The sequence below is a fragment of the Ammodytes marinus genome (assembly GCF_949987685.1).
Source record: "Ammodytes marinus genome assembly, chromosome: 3".
Classification (NCBI taxonomy): domain Eukaryota; kingdom Metazoa; phylum Chordata; class Actinopteri; order Uranoscopiformes; family Ammodytidae; genus Ammodytes; species Ammodytes marinus.
In genome coordinates this window covers 10701105-10721580 of record NC_137232.1, presented here as the reverse complement: position 1 = coordinate 10721580, position 20476 = coordinate 10701105, and the positions used below count along the sequence as shown (strand labels likewise).

At 43.8% G+C, this 20476-nt stretch overlaps 1 protein-coding gene across 1 annotated transcript; it reads left to right on the top strand.

Moving 5' to 3' along the window:
* Nucleotides 1-731: 731 nt before the first annotated feature.
* On the top strand, nt 732-19575 carry fam131ab (family with sequence similarity 131 member Ab; the record flags this gene model as incomplete). The annotated part of the gene is made up of 6 exons (XM_080025119.1): nt 732-762; nt 5042-5181; nt 11069-11162; nt 11310-11489; nt 17439-17570; nt 18854-19575. The coding sequence occupies 6 exons, from the start codon at nt 732-734 to the stop codon at nt 19573-19575; spliced, it is 1299 nt and encodes a 432-aa protein (XP_079881245.1).
* Between the last annotated feature and the right edge of the window lie 901 nt (nt 19576-20476).

The window sequence follows — 20476 nt, the reverse complement described above, 5'->3', positions numbered from 1 at the left end:
GTGGGAAACGGTACGAGGGAGGCGGAAACTCTCCCGGGCTGGATATATAAGCAGTTCAGCGTGGGATTTTTGGTATCAGTGTTACTCTACAGTGATTCACTACCTCACCGGGCGACAGTCAGAGCTTACACAGGGAACGGAGAGAATAGCCCGTGTGTTGCAGTTGAGTGGACTTGTAGCGGCAGGCAGGACCAATTAAGAGGGCAAACCACAGCTTCTGCAGCTTGTGCCAGGCCGGTACAAGAAGCCAGTGCTGCCGCCGCTGTCATCTGACAGAGCGCTGTCCACTCGCTGTGGTGCTGAACCGCAGGACAAGACCCTTCAACCGTTGACGTAGAGCTGGGGTCTCAGCCAAGAGACACAAGATTCAAACTTCTACAACTAATTAAAAAAAACATCATAAAAATTAAATCTGCACAAACGTTCCGTGTACATGGATTTGAAGCAAGTCCAAACCAAAGAAGAGACAGAAGTGATGGTTGGACTCCCCCCCGCCCTCGCCGTCACTCCGGCGGTCTGAGCAGCGCGTCGCCTCTTCGTATCCGGAACCCAGCGGAGCCTCCGTAGAGGAGGAGAGAGAGAGAGAGAGAGAGAGAGAGAGAGGGGGAGAGAGTGACAGAGGCTTTCGATCAGTGAGGTACGCTCTTCTTGCACGAGGAATTTAGGGGAAAGAAATTTGGTCAATTGCTCTCCTAGAGAATAAAAAAAAGGCTCTACATGCGGCTGCGAAAATGGGCTGTATCAGCTCCAAATCGCCAGTTGGTAAGAGTTGTTTTTAAATCTGCTCTCATAAACGCACGCTGGAAGAAGCCTGATTTTTTTTTACGCATTTGTTTTGCTGCAGCCTTTCGGGGGGTGCAGAGGCTCTGAGTGAATCTGGGTGCTTGTATAGTGCACAGCATGCTGTGCCAGGGATGTGAGACATATGATAGCGCTGCTGAGTCATATGCATCTCAATAGGAAGCAATACAACGCGCGTTTAAGTGAAATACACGCAATTTCAGACCATCGCAGGTTAAACGTGCGTGTTTGTGTTTGTGTGTGCGAGCGTGCGTGCGTGCAGGGAGGGAGGGAGGGAGGAGGGGGGGGACATTTTAGTGGGGTGGTGGGAAGGAGCTTGACGGGGCTGGTATCTGCAGCATAAACATCGCGATGCTACGAGAGTTGCAAGAAGCTTTTTGGTGAGCACGCCAGTCAGAGAGACAGAGAAGACACAGAGAGAGAGAGAGAGAGGGGCTCCTGACACCATTGAGGGATGCGCTGTTAAACGTTTTTTTATGTTTGTGACGAGAGAGGACTCAACCAGACACGATGGTTCTGACCGCGATGACCCAGTTTAGTTGCAAGGTAGGACATCTCTTTATTGGCTCGTTATGTTCGCGACCGAACCAAATCTTCAGCTTTGCAACCTCGTTATTTCTAAGAATTTCCGGGACGGGCACATGCTCTTCTCGTGTGAATCTAAGTGAGATACATAGATTATAGTCCTCAGTGTCAGAGCGAAGTCCAAATGTATTAACAGGGGGGCTTCACCAGACAGTCAGTGCTTGATCCAGGCGCACACACGCAGCTTAAAGATCACTGTGCCTGTTGCCAAGAAACACGCTCCCTATGTCGCCAACGCCGATCTATCAGCTCTCTCAGGGTTGTTTACACCTTTGCTGTACGGCGGTGTAGGCTACGTGTCTCCCATCCGCTCCGCTGGCGGCTAAATGTCGCCGAGTCCTCTGTGTGTTATACCACGACCTCTGACGCGTGTCTCCCTAAGAAATCCCTTCACCGTGTTATTTAACGGACGGGGGTCTCCTCTGTAGCCTCCGTAAATCAAACGTACCCCACATCTTTCTGTGCATCCATCCATTCATCCATCAATCCATCCATCCATCCTTCCATCCATCCATCCACCCCCCGTCCATCCGTCCAATGTTGTGTACATTGATGTAAATGTAGCAGCCTTCCAAACTGTGGATACATCAGTCATATATCCGCGCTTAGAGAACCACTCTTCATCTCTAATTGGTTATGTAATCTGTCGCTTCGGTCACTTGATGATCATGGCGTCTTGTCCCCGTCTCCTTGTCGCGGAGTGCGTAAGGACATGCCCTATAGTCACACACTAAACATCACATACAAAGCTTTCCGTTTCTGCCCGTTTACCTGGAGTGCAATACTGTTTACACACTAGGTCAATAGCAGCCACCTGTTTGACTCTCATATGCATAAGCCCGTATGTACAAGTGTGAGTGTGACACCATTCTGCCGCCGCTCTTGACCCAATTGTAAATGTTGATTCGCTCATAAGAGTCCGAAAGACATGAGAGAGAGAGAGAGAGAGAGAGAGAGAGAGAGAGAGAGAGAGAGAGAGAGAGAGAGAGAGAGAGAGAGAGAGAGAGAGAGAGAGAGAGAGAGAGAGAGAGACAGAGAGACAGAGAGACAGAGAGACAGAGAGGGAGATGCACGTCCGAGGTCTCCCTATATCTGCAGTTTCCACGACAACCCCAACTACAGAGAGCGAAGAGAGAGAGAGACTGTGTGTGTGTGTGTGTGTGTGTGTGTGTGTGTGTGTATGTGTGTGTGTGTGTGTGTGCATGTGTGTGTGCGTGTTTGTGTTAGTAAAGGAATAAAATAAAATGAAGACTGCAGCTCTCGTTTGCTTCAAAGAGAGGACACCGCAGCAGCTCCGTTGGATAAAGATCACAGTCAGAGCGGAGGGAGATTAATTAAGATAAAAAAACCGTCGAACAAATGAACAGATTAGCCACAGACAGGATGACCGCAGGGCCTCACTGGTTCCAGTCTGCTTCTAGAAAGTAGTAAAAAAAGAAAAGACCACCCTGTCACTCCTATCAAGTCCATTATATATGCTCATGTGTGTCTCGTGTGGATGTCAGAATTGAACTCATCAATTCAAAAAAAACGTTATTTCCATTCCATTTTCACACTGACAGCCATGCATGTCACTTCAACTAAATCCTTGGTCTCGCTCAGGGTCACTGCTGCAAAAAATAAACATGTCTACAGCGACTTACCGGACTTGTGTATTGCTGACGTGAATGCAGTAGAACATTTGTGTCGATGTATGCACCGTGCACCATGTCGTTAAACCGTCTATTAGGGCGAGTGTGTGTGACACTTACAAGCAGCAGTAAACAAATCCATCGACTGACAGGAGGAGGCTGCGGCGGTGCCATGCGAAATGGGAGCACTTTCTGACAATTAGTTGCTGGCGTGGCATCATATAAAATCCCCTGCGGCCGGGCTTAGACAAACAACAGGTAGCGGGCTCCAATGACACGTGTCACATTCTGGACATCAATCAAATGCTATACAAAACAGGTGCGTGCGCATCTTTCCCTCCTCAACAAACAATACTTTTATTGAGTGAGGTGGCCTAGATTCAACGAGACAATGCAACCTGGGCATCTGATCTCATCACACCCAATTAAATGGCACATATTGTATTCTGCTGGTGGGCAACTTGAGCCTGGCGCGCCAAACGGGAGGTCTTTGAGTGATTGGCCTCGATAGAAGACTCAATATTTTAGATGGATGCTGGCGAAGAATCGAGCGATCCGTCCTTTTCACGGGCAGTAACTAGAAACGCCTCCCTGCAGTGGAGGGCTGGAAAGGGGAGCCAGGCACTGACATTTAGAGGCCCACCTCTTAATCTCGTTTTGCAAATCTGATTCGTAGAGTGGGGCAAGCACGGGCGTGTGTGTGTGTGTGTGTGTGTGTGTGTGTGTGTGTGTGTGTGTGTGTGTGTGTGTGTGTGTGTGTGTGTGTGTGTGTGTGTGTAGGGCTGCTGATGGAGCGTCAGTGTGTGGGAGGTGGGAGCTGTCCAGGTGCTGAAATGTTCTGCTGCACGCTGCGCAGGTTGGCAGGAGCACGGAGCATGGTCCAACATGGTCCACGAGCCTGTCAGGTCAGGAGGGCAGCAGTCAGACAGACAGGTAGAAAGGTTACACTAATGTTATCAACCGAATAGGGAGATGTGTAGGCAGTAGTGACATTTGCGCTCCGTGCAGCCCCACTGGTCCCGCAGCTTTTCTCTGACCAAGTGTCTGAAACAACAGGGAGGTAAACGTGGCACAATGCGATCACTGGCATGTCCCTTCTTCTGTGCTTATTTAATGCCTTACACTGCTCCACTTCCTCCAGCGAAGCAGACCTAACTTCATACAATTCCAAACAGGCTTGGGTTTGACCTTACCTGCATGGCATGGCATGGTTTTAAAGCGCTTGGAATGCCCCCCCCCCCCTCACCCCTTCATGTTATCTCACTACAAGCAGCCTAGTCTCTACAGAGTGCGCTGCGATAAAGGGCTCTGTCTGTGAATACTGAACCCACTTAGGCTTGTACCATACAAACTAAAAAAGAAGGGTGCTCCAGAACTAGGCCACTGTAGCATATGATTACGAAGCCTTTCGAAAAGTGCATGGTACAAGCCCAACGACATAAAAAATGTAATAGAAATTTCAGTCAACATATTTTTAAAGTAGCCTATGTTAGCCATTTAGTTTTAATTTGATTTTTCAATCCAGACGTTTCTTTCAAACGTTTTTCTTTACACGGTTGCCCTCAAAAGCCCCTCTCTTATTTTGCAATCGCAGCTTTTGTAGCCTAGTTCTTCACAAAAAGTTGAGTGTTTTTAAGAGTTATCTATTTTCATATATTATTTAGGCGTTTGAATGTGGATTTCTTTGCGGGTTAACTGCAGTGAGATACGGCAACATCACATTCCCCTTATATGGTCATTGCCCCTCCGTGGATGCCCTGGGGTCCCCGTGGGGGCATGGGTTGGCATGGCAACTGAAAGCAACACGTAAGGATGAACCTTATCCTTAAAACTCATAGTTGGTAGGCTAATACTTGCTCTGGTAGTTTTAAAACAGTATTATGCGCAGTAACGTTTTGGTGCCACATTAAAGTGGACGCGTTGTTGTCATAATATTCCATTTGATTAATTTGCCTTGGAGCTACTATGAGTTTTACGACTGTTCACCTGCTGTAACCTTCACGAGGCTCTCTCCCTCCCGACAGTGGCGCTTGACGGTTCGTTGCGCGTGGACTGGAGCGCGACAAGCTCCATGTCTGACCTCGCGCTTTTGGGGAGCACGCGGACCTGCTTGGCACGCAGACTGATTCTGACAGCACCTCTGGGTGCACTGGACTTCAGCGAGGTGCCCTCAACAATCTTTTTGTTTGTTTGGTATCTGGTTTTGTAACACAACCTACCGACAGTATGTAGCTCATATCGTCTCATTTTCCACGTAGCTCTAGCCCACTGGTGTCATTAAAACATTAGGCTATAGCTGATATGCCTAAAATTCAAATTAAGTAAATTACACACAACATTTGGTGTAAGCGTGCAGGCGCTTTTTAGGAAAACAAACCCACTTTGAGAGAGAGGGAGAGAGACTGCTTATATAACTACAAGTCTATTAATAGCTTTTGCAACTTTATATGTTTTCATGAATTTGAAAGATATATCCTAATCATTTCTGAACATAACAGGGTTAAAGACATGGTTATCGGAGAATAGGCGTTTATGACACATCAACAACTTTCAAGTTGCATGATGGGAAATGTTCAAAATGTGTATGTAGATAATGAATTGTTATATAAATTAAAATTATTTGTGTTGCAATTCCAGTCGTAATATAGTTGGTCATACTGTAATTGATGTAAAGTACTTGGTTGACATTTGTGTTCATTGTTACACAAGAATGGTGTGTTCTGTCTCTATCAATCCACTAGAGTTGAGAGCAGCTACAATCTCTATAGTGTATTATAACCTGGCCAGGCACCCACCAGATATGCCTAATCAAAGATGACAGTCCCTCAGTAATTCGCCACGTGAAGCAGAAAATGATTTTCTCAACCCTTCCTTGCTTAATAATTACCTCATTAATGAAGCCATCTACATCTTTAATGTGTGGTTCAACCCTGAGTTCTCTCTCCATTGGAGTTTTCATTAATGTTAACCAGCTGGTTTCTAATGATTTGCAAGTCATTCAGTGTAATTAGCTATTCCTTTTTCGTTTGAGTTTCTAAATGGGGTTTCAGTGATGTAATGCTTCTCACCTTTGGACAACATACAACACACCATCTCTTCTAAAGAGATTACTACTCAACGACTGATGGCACTGTAAGCCAACCTATGCATGCATGACTGAAGTCAGCTGTGAGATGAGATATGTCACTCCCCTGAATATGCATCTGTGTTCAAAAGCCTAGCGCAATGCACATCTGCCTTTCCACAGAGTGCACTAGAGTTTCTTACCAGGTAATTGTGGGTGGACTGACTGTTTTAGCAACAAGTAGGGGTGTACAATACATCGATAAAGATCGATATGTAGATTAACTGTCAAAAGATAGAATGACGATAATTGTATCAATGCAACGCCCACACATCAATATCGGCGTCTGAAATATACGCTTTTATTTTGACCATCCCTCTGTACATTTGTATACTAATTCCACATAAATAATGGATTGTTTTTCATTTAAATATCTGGAAGAGCTCTGAAATAAAATTGTGAAATCATATTTTAGTGTTTTGAGTTGATAAAAATGTCACAGGTTGTGTTAAATTATATCAACTCGTATAGATCGCAGGAATCAAATCAAATTGAGGTTGTTTCGTAACAGATTTTGTGATTTTTGGCAAATATCGCATCGTTGTGCAAGGAATCAAATCTAATATTGTATCGTGATGAAACCAGCCATTTACAGCCCTAATGATCAACTGAAAGGTGGTGGTGGCTCGACAGAGAACCATCCCAAAATTCAAAAAGGGGTTCTGCTGCGGTACAAGCCATTCAATGCTACAGTTTAACAGCTTACTGTATTTACACTATATACTGTACAGTACTGCCTGGGCTTATTAAACTAAGGAAGTAATAGTAGTAGTTTATAATTGCTTATAATTGGCTCATATGATGATGATGATGATGATGATGATGATGATGATGATGCGAATAAGGATGATGAATCCATCTCGCTTCTTTTATCCATCTGGGCGCACCATCTGGGTGTGAGTCTTGTCTGATGTGTTGCAGTGATCCAGCCAGGCGACTGTTAGCAGCGCCTTTAAGTGATCCATTATAAAATGCAGCCTCTCACTCTTCACGGGAAAGCTCTGTTATTGAATACCGGGCGCCATGAGAGACAGGTTGGCTGCTTTGCCATTCGTATCACATCTCTTTTTTTTACAGAGGCACATACTCTCTAATGCAGTACACTTCAGGGGCCCCACTAGAGATACACTTTAGCTGTCTTTGTGTACGGGGGAATATTTCATAAATATGAATATTTTTAAGGAGCAACTGATGACTGACAAAATAAGCATTTGGGAAATTCAAGGTTAGCAGAGCTGTTTGTCATAGAACTCAAATAAATACGCATTTCAAATGGATATTTGGCCTTTTATGCTTGATATGGAATGCTACCAGGGTGATTAAATTAGGCTATGATGATGCAAATGCCTCATCTCTGACGCCTGAGAGAGGCAGGAGGATGGCTGAGCAGCAACCTCTCTACAGTCAGTGAATGAAAGCAGTCAGGCACATGCAAGACTCATTAGTTTGGCTGTCGAGGCCGTCGATTGGTGTTCTGCGTGTGTGTTGTTACATCATCAGTGAATCCGGCATACAGAGAAGAAATTGTTCCACGTTGACCAGTTGCCATAGAAATGTTCCCCATTATGGAAAAGTTGAGGGAGCGAAAGAGCAAGAGAAAACTAGGAAGATTGAAAGAGACACGCAGAGACGGGCAGAGACATTGGCGTAGAGAAGGAGATGGGTGTTCAAGTTATTTTCAAGCAGGGAAAGCAGATATCACGCCCGTCTGTTAAAAATGAAACCGTTAATGGCTTGCCTTCTCATATTGTATTGGGGAACGAATTCCTTCTACTCTGTACGCCTGTGTGTATGGGACAAAAAAGGAGGAGCTGAACAAAGACAAACCCAAGCTGTTGACGTTTTGTGAATAAGAAAAGGGTGTCTCAATCAGTCAGTACTATAGCAATGATAACATTTCTGCTGATGATTAGTCCAAAAATAGAGCTAAAAATACAATTGCATCTTAGTTTTGAAAATTTGATTCATGATGATAGAATTATTCAATACTAAAGAATGACACCAAGTGAGAATATGTTCTTTCAACTTACTGCAGGCTCTGGAAATGTAAACACATCCTCCCCCCCCTGAAACTGTATAGTCATGTTTGAGATTATGTGTGTAAATGTGCATTGTGCGTGACGGAAAAGATTCAGCACATCGATCTAATCGAAGTGCTGGGTCCGCTCTCTATGCTGCTCCTGTCCTGCTAAGTGTTGGCTCTGCTGTTCAGTAGGGCAGTGGGGGAGGGGGGGAGCACAGGCCACAGCCAGATGTGCTGTTAACTGGAGCCCTGTGGCAAGGTGCACGATTAAGCATATTCTAAATTGGTCCCAGTTTTTTAAAAAAGCTCATACGGATATTATCAAATGAATACCAAGTCCATTTAGTGGCACCAAACTGCAGACATGTTGTTTTTCCAAATGTTATATTAAGGAGAATGTCTCGGAAACAGCATTCACATCACCATGAGATACTCCAATGGATAAAATAGTACTGACATCAAGTTCAGGCTCATTAGGGAAGGGTGAATTGGATATCCCTGGAGATGTACTACAGTATTCCTCCCACACCAAAACTGAAAGGATTTTCTCCGGGAAACTATTTCAAGACAAATAGAACATACGTGGGTGGACAGCATTCACTTGCCTGACATGTGATTTTTTTAAATTTAAAGACCAACACAATCTATCTTTCCAAGCCCTTCCTCGAGGGTCTATGTCACATTATCTCCAGATTATCCTTCCCTCAGATCTGTGAGCTGCTCTGCGGCACAAGAGGATTACCACGCCTGACGGCAGCCGCTACTGCTGGCGTCACAAGCCCGGGCTTCCCCTATACGCTCGTCACACACACACACACACACACACACACACACACACACACACACACACACACACACACACACACACACACACACACACACACACACACACACACACACACACACTGACAGATCATTTTCTCCTTTGTTGGTTATTCCGCTGCGTATTTTGTTGCCATTAAGTGGAATTGACAAGGCAAGGTCAGAGGGGGACACATCTGGGATGAGCTGACCCCTGTCGTGCCAGTGAGTGTTTTCTAATTGACAACGCTGTTCTGTGTTGAGTGGTGCACCGTTAATGAGAGGAATGAAAGTTCTTTATGTATTTGAAGGCGAGACACTGCATGTGAATGGGGCAAACATGTTATGCTAATAGATTTCATCATGAAACTTTGCCAGCTGACTTTTTTGTATTAGAATTGTTTTCATAAATCTGAATAAAGACGCACATTCGACAGTTTGCGGAACAGATTTTGGATGCAGAATTTTTTGAAGTTCTTCTGTAATAACATTCAGCATAGTGCTAAGAACGATTATGGAAAGTTCAGTTGAAGGAAGTGTTTTAGAAGTTGAGATCTTTGGTTCAGAGTGTTTAAAAAGACTAATGTTGGTTGTATGGGAGAATTATACAGACACAAACAGACAAGGATTAGTAAAATATACACATAAATGTGCATTTTGGAAATTGTGTTCATGCTAGCCTAGTAGGAAAGAAGATATGTCATGGAAGCAAAATAGTAAAAAAATTCAAAATTGACCAATGCTTGAAGACAACCGATGCCAATGACTTCTTTTGCAAGTGGTTCAGTTGTTCTCGTGAGTCAAGTCGCTCTAACAAGTGTTGTTTCTCTGAATGAAAAGCAGGTGAAACTGGAGCCCTTTGGAGAGCATCAGTCAATCCGCCACTGGACTGGACACAATCAGTGTACCTGTTGAGAAATAATTGTCTGCCCTAAAACCATCATTATAATTGCTCATTCAGCCAGGTGTGTTGACCCTGATAGAGTAACAACATGGTAGCGTCAGCTCGGCGTGTGGCCTTTTGCTGTTCAAGTGCCTGATTCCTTGTGTGAGCCCCAGGTAAGGCTATTAAAAGAGGACGCAGACAAAGGGACTTGTCAGCACCTGATACTCCCTCTGTGGTTTGGCTTTACACAGCAGACAGATTTGACTGAGGACAGTCTGGGAAGAGGAGGGGGGAGGGTGGGGGTTACATCTTTTGTCTACTGTCTGCTTCTGTTAACTCAGTGACCTACTATCTAGTCCCCTGGACACGGAGCTTAATGAGTTTCCTTTCAAGAAGTTTTCCTATACATACTGTAGTTTTCCCATGCATATCTGCAGTTGCATCTGAAAATCAGAAGATATGTTAAAGCTATTGTGCATAATTTTTTTCATATACATGAATGTCGATTACATTCAAGCCATTGCCAAAGAAGTTGAAAACAAAGTTGACGAAACCCATCAGCTCAACTAAACTCCGTCTGTAATTCTCTGTATGGCAGAGTTTAAACACTCCTGTCATCCCCTGCTGGTGCAGAAGCTTAGAGAAAATCCCAAGAAGCGTCCACGAAATGTTTCATGTCGATTCCACTGCTTAGAAGAAACCTGGACATACAGCAGAAGGTATCAAATCCATGCGCGATCACTGAAGGCTTACCTCATGTATAGATGCACCAAGAGTTTGGTTGTAATTACTCAGAAATCCTCATCGGGGCAACATAAGTTATGCACTATAGCTTTAAGTCATAACTGTTTGTCATTTTAAAGGACTAGTTCAGTAGACACCAAATGACTTGCTATCTCCGCTGCTTGTCTGTAACAGCCAGACTCAGGCTAAGAAATACAACAGCACATAATCCCCCGCAAGTAGCATCTTGTCATTTTTACACTTAGACACATTGATTTGTTTGTAAAGAGAAAATCCCTTGCTTTCCAAGGCCTTGCAGTTCACTGAAGTACACAGCCGTCCCTTATCCATGGAAAGATAACAATGTTTTTTTAGTTTCTTTTTTCTGAGTCATAGCAGGATGTATTGAGAGGCTGGCTCACATTTGTGCTGAGCTGAGCAACTGTACCCGTTTTCCCCTGACTCACACCATTCTTTTTTTCTTGCCCTTTCAGGTGAATGTTGATGACACCACTGAAATGTTACCAAAATCAAGAAGAGCTCTCACCATTCAAGAGATTGCAGCATTAGCGCGATCCTCCCTGCATGGTGAGTGCAATACTGAACACAGAAAAATTAAACGCAGCGGATATTTACACATGTATTTGGTCATGTAAAAAGCATGCTCTACAAATGTTTGATCTTCGCAAAGGTATGCTGTAGTGTAGCATAACCCCTGGTCTTGTTCCTTTCTAGGTATTTCCCAGGTAGTGAAAGACCATGTGACGAAGCCTACAGCCATGGCTCAGGGCAGAGTGGCCCATCTGATAGAGTGGAAAGGCTGGAGTAAGCCCATTGATACTCCAGCAGCCACGTCAGACCTCAACTCTTACTCTGCTCTCACTGAGGGAGAACAGGAGGCAAGGTTCGCTGCAGGTAAGCCTTGTATTTTCTGTTTTTGCGACTTGTTTTTTAGATAAATATTGGAAAAAAAGAACACACACACGCTAGGGCAAGAGGGCTCAAGAAATGTTGATGGTTAAGATCATATATATATATATATATATGTATATATAAACCAAATATAGGTCAAATAGGCATGTGTACCTAATAACCAGAAAGTCCCTAGTTGGAGTCTGTCCGGGGAGGATTTTGATATTAATATGATATGTCAGACCCTTCTCTGTTTTTCCGTATGCTTACTGTCAAACTGTCAAACTCTCTCATAAGGACACATATGTAAAGAAAAGCAAGCAAGAAAGAAAAAACTGATTAAAATCAATGCAGCAGAGGCTAAGTTAAGACTCCTATACACTACTCATCATGCAGCTCCATGGCATCTTTTCAAACACTACATCAACAGCTTGCAACTGCTTTCTGTTGTGAACCTGTTGTCTTCAATCCCAAGCTGAGATAACTCAAATGAGATCACTGTGACATCATCAGGGTTACTTTCTTAGATTTTAAAAAGCCTTTTTTCAGAGCCACAGAACACATATTGTACAAGTGTTATACAGGCTCAGTAATGACCCCCATGACACAATACACTGTACACTCCACAACCTACTGCTGTCTGAAAGAGCTTCACCCCGGCTCTGTCTTGGCAAGGGCAACTACAACACATCACTGGACCGATTTATTTACACTTTTTTTTGCTAATGAGATACAACCACACATCACACAGGTACAGTATATCACGATAAACGAAACACTTATTGACAACAGATGGAAACGCAAGAGCCAGTGATAAATGCCATCGTAGCCTCTGATCGTTTGTACCTCTCAGAGTGCCACTGCTCAACCACAGCCCATCTGTCTCCTCTAAATGTTACTCTCACTTTGCCTCACTCACTTTACTTTTCCTTCATTCACTGTGTCATTTCATTCACCCCCGTGTCTGTGTATCTCCTCTTTTCCCCCGTCTTTCGCCCCCCTGTGTCTAACCCGTCTGCTCTCCCTCCGTTCTCTCCCTCGCTCCCTGCAATGCAGACTCTCAAGGTTAATTTGCACAGTGAGGTTTTTTGCTTCTGGCTAGTGTGCCACCGTGACAGAGCGAGTTTCCTCTGTACCACCTCTGTTCCCCTTTTCTTTTTTCCTTTTTCTTTCATATTTGGCTATTTACATGACTACTGTTGTGTTCTCATGGCATGGCCTCCCTTCCCCATGCATCTTTGTGGTCCATATTAGTATTCTTTGGATTGGAAAGTGATTTTTTTAGGCTATAAATGTAATGATGATTACTGATACATTCCCTAAGTAAACTGATTTGAAAAATAAAAAAGGTTTGTAAACAAGGGGGTCCCAGCGTAGCTAGCAACATGCCAGTTTGCAGAGCCTAGGCTGTGTAGTAACACCAGAGGTTTTCTTTCAGCGCACACACACAGTACATACAGTACATCATTGATGATGAATACTTGATTCCGGACTCAAAGTTCCATATAAAAGACTATACAAATACATGACAATACAAATACGAGTTCAAAACAAAAAGGGATTTTGACAACAAGCATTCTCTAGAATCACTGACTCCACCTTTAAAAGGCACCCAAGTGTGCTGAATAAATCCTTTAATATTTTCTTGAAATACTAACAGCTCTATAGATTTTTCTTCTTTTGCATTAACATTAATTGCTTGGTTGTAAATGGAACATAACTGCTTTAGCAATCATTTCTGATTGTCTTCTCTCCCTCTTGTTCGATTTAGTATAAGTCGCCTAGCTAGTTGGTTGAGGAGCCATTACTTTACATTATACTGTTCCTTGTTGCTTGTCGTTTCAATCAGGGAGCTGCCAGTTGTACTGACTCCTTTTATTTGTGTCAGCCCTCTCCTTGTAGCCCTGTGATAGTGTCATTGTGGATGACTGGACGCACTGCGTGAATGTCAGCAAGCGCATTAGTACATAAAGTGACATGTGCAAATGTGTGAAGTGAGTGTTTGGGCGTGTATTCAAGCTAGTCACTGTAGAAACACAGTGTGTGTGTGTGTGTGTGTGTGTGTGTGTGTGTGTGTGTGTGTGTGTGTGTGTGTGTGTGTGTGTGTGTGTGTGTGTGTATATATGTGTGTGTAGGAGGCATCCAGAGATTTGGAAAGGCAGGTGGGGTTGTCCTATTGATGGACTTACTTCTGCCAACACACACACACACACACACACACACACACACACACACACACACACACACACACACACACACACACACACACACACACACACACACACACACACACACACACATATATACACGTTCTTTGAAGTTAATCCTGCAGTGTCTCTCCGTAGTGCATGAAACTGGCTGTCAGCCCTGACCGACAAAGAGACAGGCTTAGGCTTATGTCACTCTGTGTATGTGTGTGTGTGTGTGTGTGTGTATTTATATGTATATGTGTTAATGTGTATGTGTATGTGCGTGTGTGTATGTGTTTGCGTGCATGTGTGTGTGTATGCGTGCATGCGTCTGCGAATGAAAGAGACAGAATCAGAGTGAGAGAATTAAATTTAAGTGCATGTATGCGTTTGTGTGTGAAGTTTGTGTGTGTGTGTGATAGAGTATTCCAGTTTTTGATGCATTGGTGCATCTTAGCATAGGTGTATGTCACCGGTCCACACTCACCAGGTTTACACTATCTGGGCAGCAAACCAAAAAAATCAAAATGTGGAAATTGGGATCACGTGCTGGAAACAAGTGACAGCACAATCTGACAATGCAGCGGAGTGTGATGCTACCCTGACAGTCATTCTCAGAGCTGCTGAAATCAATATTCTCCATTAACAATGGGTCACGTGACTTTGTGTAATGTGACAGGAGTAGTAGCACTGATGAACCCACAGACAGTATAACCCGACTCTGCCACCCCCCCCCCCCCCACACCCACAAAGCTCATTGCTTTATTTTATATAGCCTGTAACGTTCTTTTTACTGTCTGGTTGGCTTCATCATCACCATTAACAGCCGAAGCAGACTGCAGCTGTCTTCAGCTAAAATCAAAGTAGTGTAAATGTATTGGACTTACTGGGGAAGGCCAATAAAAAAAGTTTGAAACAATAATAATGTAATATTGGACCGACAATGATAAGGCCCCAAACAAATTATGAATGAATATTATTTTATGAAGAAAATATAGTTGCCTACAAGTGTAAAATGTAAAGTGATAAGGTGGTGAGATCTTAGAAAGAAATATAAATATAGCAAGCAAGGGTGTATGTGTGTGTGGGCTGGTATTACCCATGTTATGGGGACATTTTTCTGTTTAAACAGTGATATTGTGTGGACTTACCTTCCTTTTGGGGACAAAATGGAAGTCCCCATAACGCAATAATGACATTTTAGAGAAGACTTGCTGTAAGGTAATGGTAGACTTAGGTGTAGGCTAAGGTAAGGGTTATGGTTAGTTAGGGTAAGGCTCCAGGAAATGATTGTAAGTCTATGTAATGTCCTTTGTGTGTGTGTGTGTGTGTGTGTGTGTGTGTGAGTGTGTGTGTGTGTGTGTGTGTGTGTGTGTATGTGTGTGGGAAAAAATACACATTTAATTTTCAGTTCTTTGGTGTTCACATTTTTCCAAAAATTGGGTCACTAACCCAGTTTGTGATTGGGGTTTAAATTTAAGATGACCGAGTTTGCATGACATTTGGTGACACATTTTCTCAAGTAAAAGTTTCATTTTAATACTGATATGACAATCTGACAATTCTGCACCCATGGAAGTTGAAACACCGATAGCCAGTCATTCATAGATTCTATTTGTATTATGTAATAAAAAATTTGAATTTTTACTGAGACTGTGTACGCTATTTCTACATCCATATTCTTGTCGTATGCGAATCAGTGAGGAAAGTTATTAAATGTTCAGGTATAAACTCTCTTTTTTTCCTGAGTAAAAGGGAATTTAAAAAAGGCCTTCAAAGAAGAACTGGAAAAGCAGCCTGCACGATTGCATTTGCCGGCGTTTGTGAGCAGAGTTCAGGGCCCTATCGCTCCATCCAGAGATGAATGAGACGAGAGCATCGATTGTCTCTCCGTGGGGGACGATGCATGAATACTGAGCATTGACCAGAGAAAGAGAGAGAGAGAGAGAGAAATCAAAATGAGAAGTGAAAGAGAAAGGGAATGGTAGAAATGAAGAGAGTCAGGTGAGTCGAACGTTTTATAGAGAGAGACAATTGGTAGAAAGACGTGACATGAAGGAAAGAGTGGATGAACACGGTGGAATACAAAACAGACAGATTGAGACCAAGAGGCTGAGGCACAGAGAGAGAGAGAGAGAGAGATACAGTGAAACAGAAAGAGAGAAAGAGAGAGGGAGTCCTACTCACTCACTGATAGGCCAGCTTCTGATGGTGATTGAAGGTGATTGGTCACTTGGACCTTGTGGCTTCCTGGTTCTGGCACATGCTGACTCACACACACGCACACACACACACACACACACACACACACACACACATTGACGTCCTCTCTGTGGCTTTACATGTGTGTGTGTGTGTGTGTGTGTGTGTGTGTGTGTGTGTGTGTGTGTGTGTGTGTGTGTGTGTGTGTGTGTGTGTGTGCGTGCGTGCGTGTGTGTGTGTGTGTGTGTGTGTTTTGAATGCATATGGATGTGAGAGTATCTTTGTTTACTTGCAAATTATGGTGCTTAACTATTGTCAGCAAATAAAATAATAAAGCCACTGACACAATCAGCTCAGGTTGGGACTTAAAATGCAGTTTTAGTAATTTACATGACTATGATATTGTTTTATAGGATGATGCTGCACTTGCTTGACAAACTCATTGCTGAGACTTTATTCAAATTGGGGTTGACAAGACCGGCGGGTATACCTACTGTACCACTGACTAAAACAGACAATTCCACCAATTCTCAAATACGTTATTTACTTACATTAATATGAAAACTTACATAGACTTAGTAACTTACTTACAAGCTACACAGATGACTTTTGACATTTTGTTTCATTCTTTTTATTACTCATTGATTATTTCAACTTGTATACTTCTCTTTGTTTTATTGATAAGCTGCTACTACATCCTGCAGATTGGCTATTGATTGGCTTGATACACAGCGTATTAGGAATAAACTCACATGCAGTTAAAATCAACTCAATCAAAGTGTATATAGGACCATCGAATACACTCTGGACCAGGGTTAAAACTACTCTTTCCCCGGAGTTGATATTTCAACCCTTTTCAGGAGTTAAAACTGAACTCTTTTGGGAGTTAAAATACTAATCCCATGTAGAGTAAAATCCAACTCTCACCTTGAGTTCATTTGAATGTTAACTCTTTCATGGCGTTTGTATTCAACACGTAATGGAGTTAATATTTATATTTCAAACTATTAGAAATAACTACAAATAAAACAATATTGATGACTACATTTTTTTATTAAACAACACAGTGTGTTAAATCCATGCAGCATGTGGATCAGAACATTCAAACATGCATGCTGCACACTGCAAAATGCGACTGGATGTAATAGGATATTTAGTTAATGTTGGCATACTGTATTTGACATGCCTTTATAAGGACATCCTACAGTACATCTCTATCTGGCATACAAATGGTATGATAACATGGATATTGGAATGCACAGACTGTCCTTTACAGTGGGCAAGAATTCAACCTGCATGCATAACAACATTATCTAACTCTCAGCGACAGCCATCTTAAGTGCACCACTGAAGAACATTTACTGTAATGGGAATGCTTTCTCTGTCCAGTCTAATAGTGTGCACTTTGTTCCTCGCACAGACCTGTCAATCAAAAAACAGCTAGATGACATGGAGACGAAATGACCCGCTGGGTCATTGTTACCATGACAACCATGTCTGCGTCATATGTGAAGCTTACGTGTGTGTGTGTGTGTGTGTGTGTGTGTGTGTGTGTGTGCAGGTGTGGCGGAGCAGTTTGCCATAGCGGAGGCTAAGCTGAGGGCCTGGTCCTCTGTGGACGGGGACGAGTCCAACGACGACTCATATGACGAGGACTTCCTGCCTGCCAACGAGCCCACCACACAGAGCACAGGTACACACACACACACACACACACACACACACACACACACACACACACACACACACACACACACACACACACACACACACACACACACACACACACACACACACACACACACACACACACACCACATAGGTAGATGTACGTGGTAGAGCTAAATCACATTTATTACCTTTATATTGTCTCCGTCCTTCCTAAAACCGCATCACTCACCATCTCCCTCATCCATCTCCTTCTCTCTCTCTGTCTCTCTGTCTCTCTCTCTCTCTCTCATTGTCCCAGTGCCCTAGTTTTTATCCCTTCGCAACATCTTTTTTTGTTCCTCGGCGCAATTTGATACCCCTCCTGCAAGTTTAATACAATTTCCTTTGCTGCAGGGACCGTGTCTGTGTGAGGGTGGTGTGTGTGAGCGGGTTATAAATACACCTAGTGTATTTGACCATGGCTGTGTGTGTATGTATGCGGATGTGCGTATGCCAGAGCTTTCATCTTGATTACACAGAAGCACCAATAACCTGCCCTGAAGCTAATAACATTCAGCTCAGTGTTGCCTCTCTGTCATTCATCTGTGGCCTCTTCGCTTCTGGCAAAGACCATTAAATGGATGGAGCGTCACACTCACCAGCCTGCATATATAATACATTCTAAAATCAAAGATAGTAGTTCAGTTATTCCTCACATCACATTATGATGTTGCAACTGGTTTCTTAGCACTACTGTCATTAAAGGTAAACTAAATGCAGACCCTCTCCTTTAAACATTGCCCTGTACGGAAAATCAGCACAAATTTAACTAATAACAAAAAACAAAAAACTATGGATATGTTTAAGTGTACACTCGATGTACTCTGTGTTCATCAATATTTCCAAGTAAACAAAGAATACAAAACAAAAGGAAATAAGGAATGCGTCACTTTCCAGTGCCCGGGACACGATTATCTTCATCGTGCAATATATATAGTTTTTAGTTAAATTGTTTTGACTCAATTTATCCGTTGAATTATCAATATGTGATTGGATGTATCAAGACTACCTAGATCATACACAGCAACTTGTATTTCAGGAATTTCTTTACACTTTCAAGGAAATATGTGGAATATCACAATATATCGCAACACGTATCGTATCGCAATGTATTTTGATATATCATATCGTGACCCATATATCGCGAGTGAAGTCCTTGCCAATACCCAGCCCTAAATATTACAATTTCATTCATAGTTTCCTCTCTTACGGTTGCTCTTTTTCCTTGATGACATCCTACTTCCTTCTTCTTATCATTCTCTTTAGATGTGCCATCATATCCTCCATACTTGAAGGACCTGATCCACAACCAGCTTTGCCAGCACCTGGGCTTGAGAGGGCCGTGCTTCGAGAGTGGAGGCGTTGGTGTAGCCGCAGTGGAGGGCGGTGTCAGCGGAGAGCCCTCCCCCACAGAGGGCTCCCCTGACACGCTGTGCTCCAGCATGTACAGCCTGGACGAGCACCACCCACTGCTGCGTGACCTGGGCCAGGGTCACCACCGCGCCAGCAACAGCAACTACCACCACAACGCCGCCGAGCTGGCCGCCAAGATCCTGTCTGCTCTGCAGGGTGGGGAGGAGCTGCTGCTGGCCCGCCTCCAGAGAGTGGCTCAGAGCGGGCTGGGAGGAGGAGGAGGAGGAGGAGGAGGAGGGGGGGAGAGCGGCTTCCATAGTCTGGGCTGTGGAGGAGGAGGGGGAGGGAGGGGCATCAGGCCCTGTGGGGGTCAGGACTCTCCCTGCTACTCCATGTCTTACTCCGACACGTACCTGTCCCCCGGAGAGGACGACGACAGCCCTTGCAAGGACTACGAGAGCAGCAGTGTGCGCCAGGCAGAGGCAGAGGACAACCAGCCTGACTACGAGCAGCGCCGGAGGGTCTCTGACGTAGCCTCATCCGGGGTGGTGTCTCTGGACGAGGAGGAGCTAGAGGAAGAGGAGGAGGAGGAGGAGGAGGAGGAGGAGAGGGCTGGAGAGCCAAACAACCAATGACTTCACTCTCATCGCGCCTCAGTGTTTTGAATATACCTCTCTGAGCTTTTTGGAGGGATTCCTTTAGTTCTTTTCTCCTCCATGGCGCCTGAAAATTTTGAACCTCTGCGCATGTCTTTATTTTTTCTTTTGGACTGAAGCATAAATCATCCGTCTTTGCCTTATACTTGCAGCATTTCGCCTTCCCCCCTTCTTTCCGCCCCTTAACACTGCTTCATCCCCCATTTGATGTATCGACTGTATTTTCATCAAAAGGCGTCCAAACAATCTTTTTTATCAGTGTGAAAACAGCAGTTGCTGGACTACAGTGGTGCCGTGACTTACTTGTGGGTATGACGCTCAGAGTTTTTCCGTCCCTTTCCTGTGAAGCCGCTCTTAAGAAACTGACGCAGTACAGAATGACTGAGTGCAGAACTCTGACTTATCTTTGCATGTGTTTTGCGAGTGCTGAAATCGATGGGCTGACCCGATCTTGGGCACGGTTTGTAATCTCAGCTGTTCTGTATAACCCTCGTCCTCCCCCCCCTCCTCCCCTAGTGTCTCCAATGGGAGGGAGGGGTTGACACTGCATCCTGGGACCTGCCCCTCCCTACCTCCTCTATCCCCTTCCTCTCCCGTCCTTTGCAAGAGACAAAATAGCATCCCTTCAGGCATGGCTTGCTGAGTATGCCAAACTATTTAACCCTGTCACTACCAATTATGAGCAAATGCTGGAATGTCTACAAAGTGACAGGACATAGTATGTATTTTAAAATAACAAAGTAAGAAAAAAAAAAAAGATTTGTCACAAATGATATGACAGAAATAATATGCTTTTATTGTACTAGTTTTCTATCACTCCAAACATGTTGTTCACATTGTTCCAAACATCATTATGATGGACATCTGCCATAATGATCTT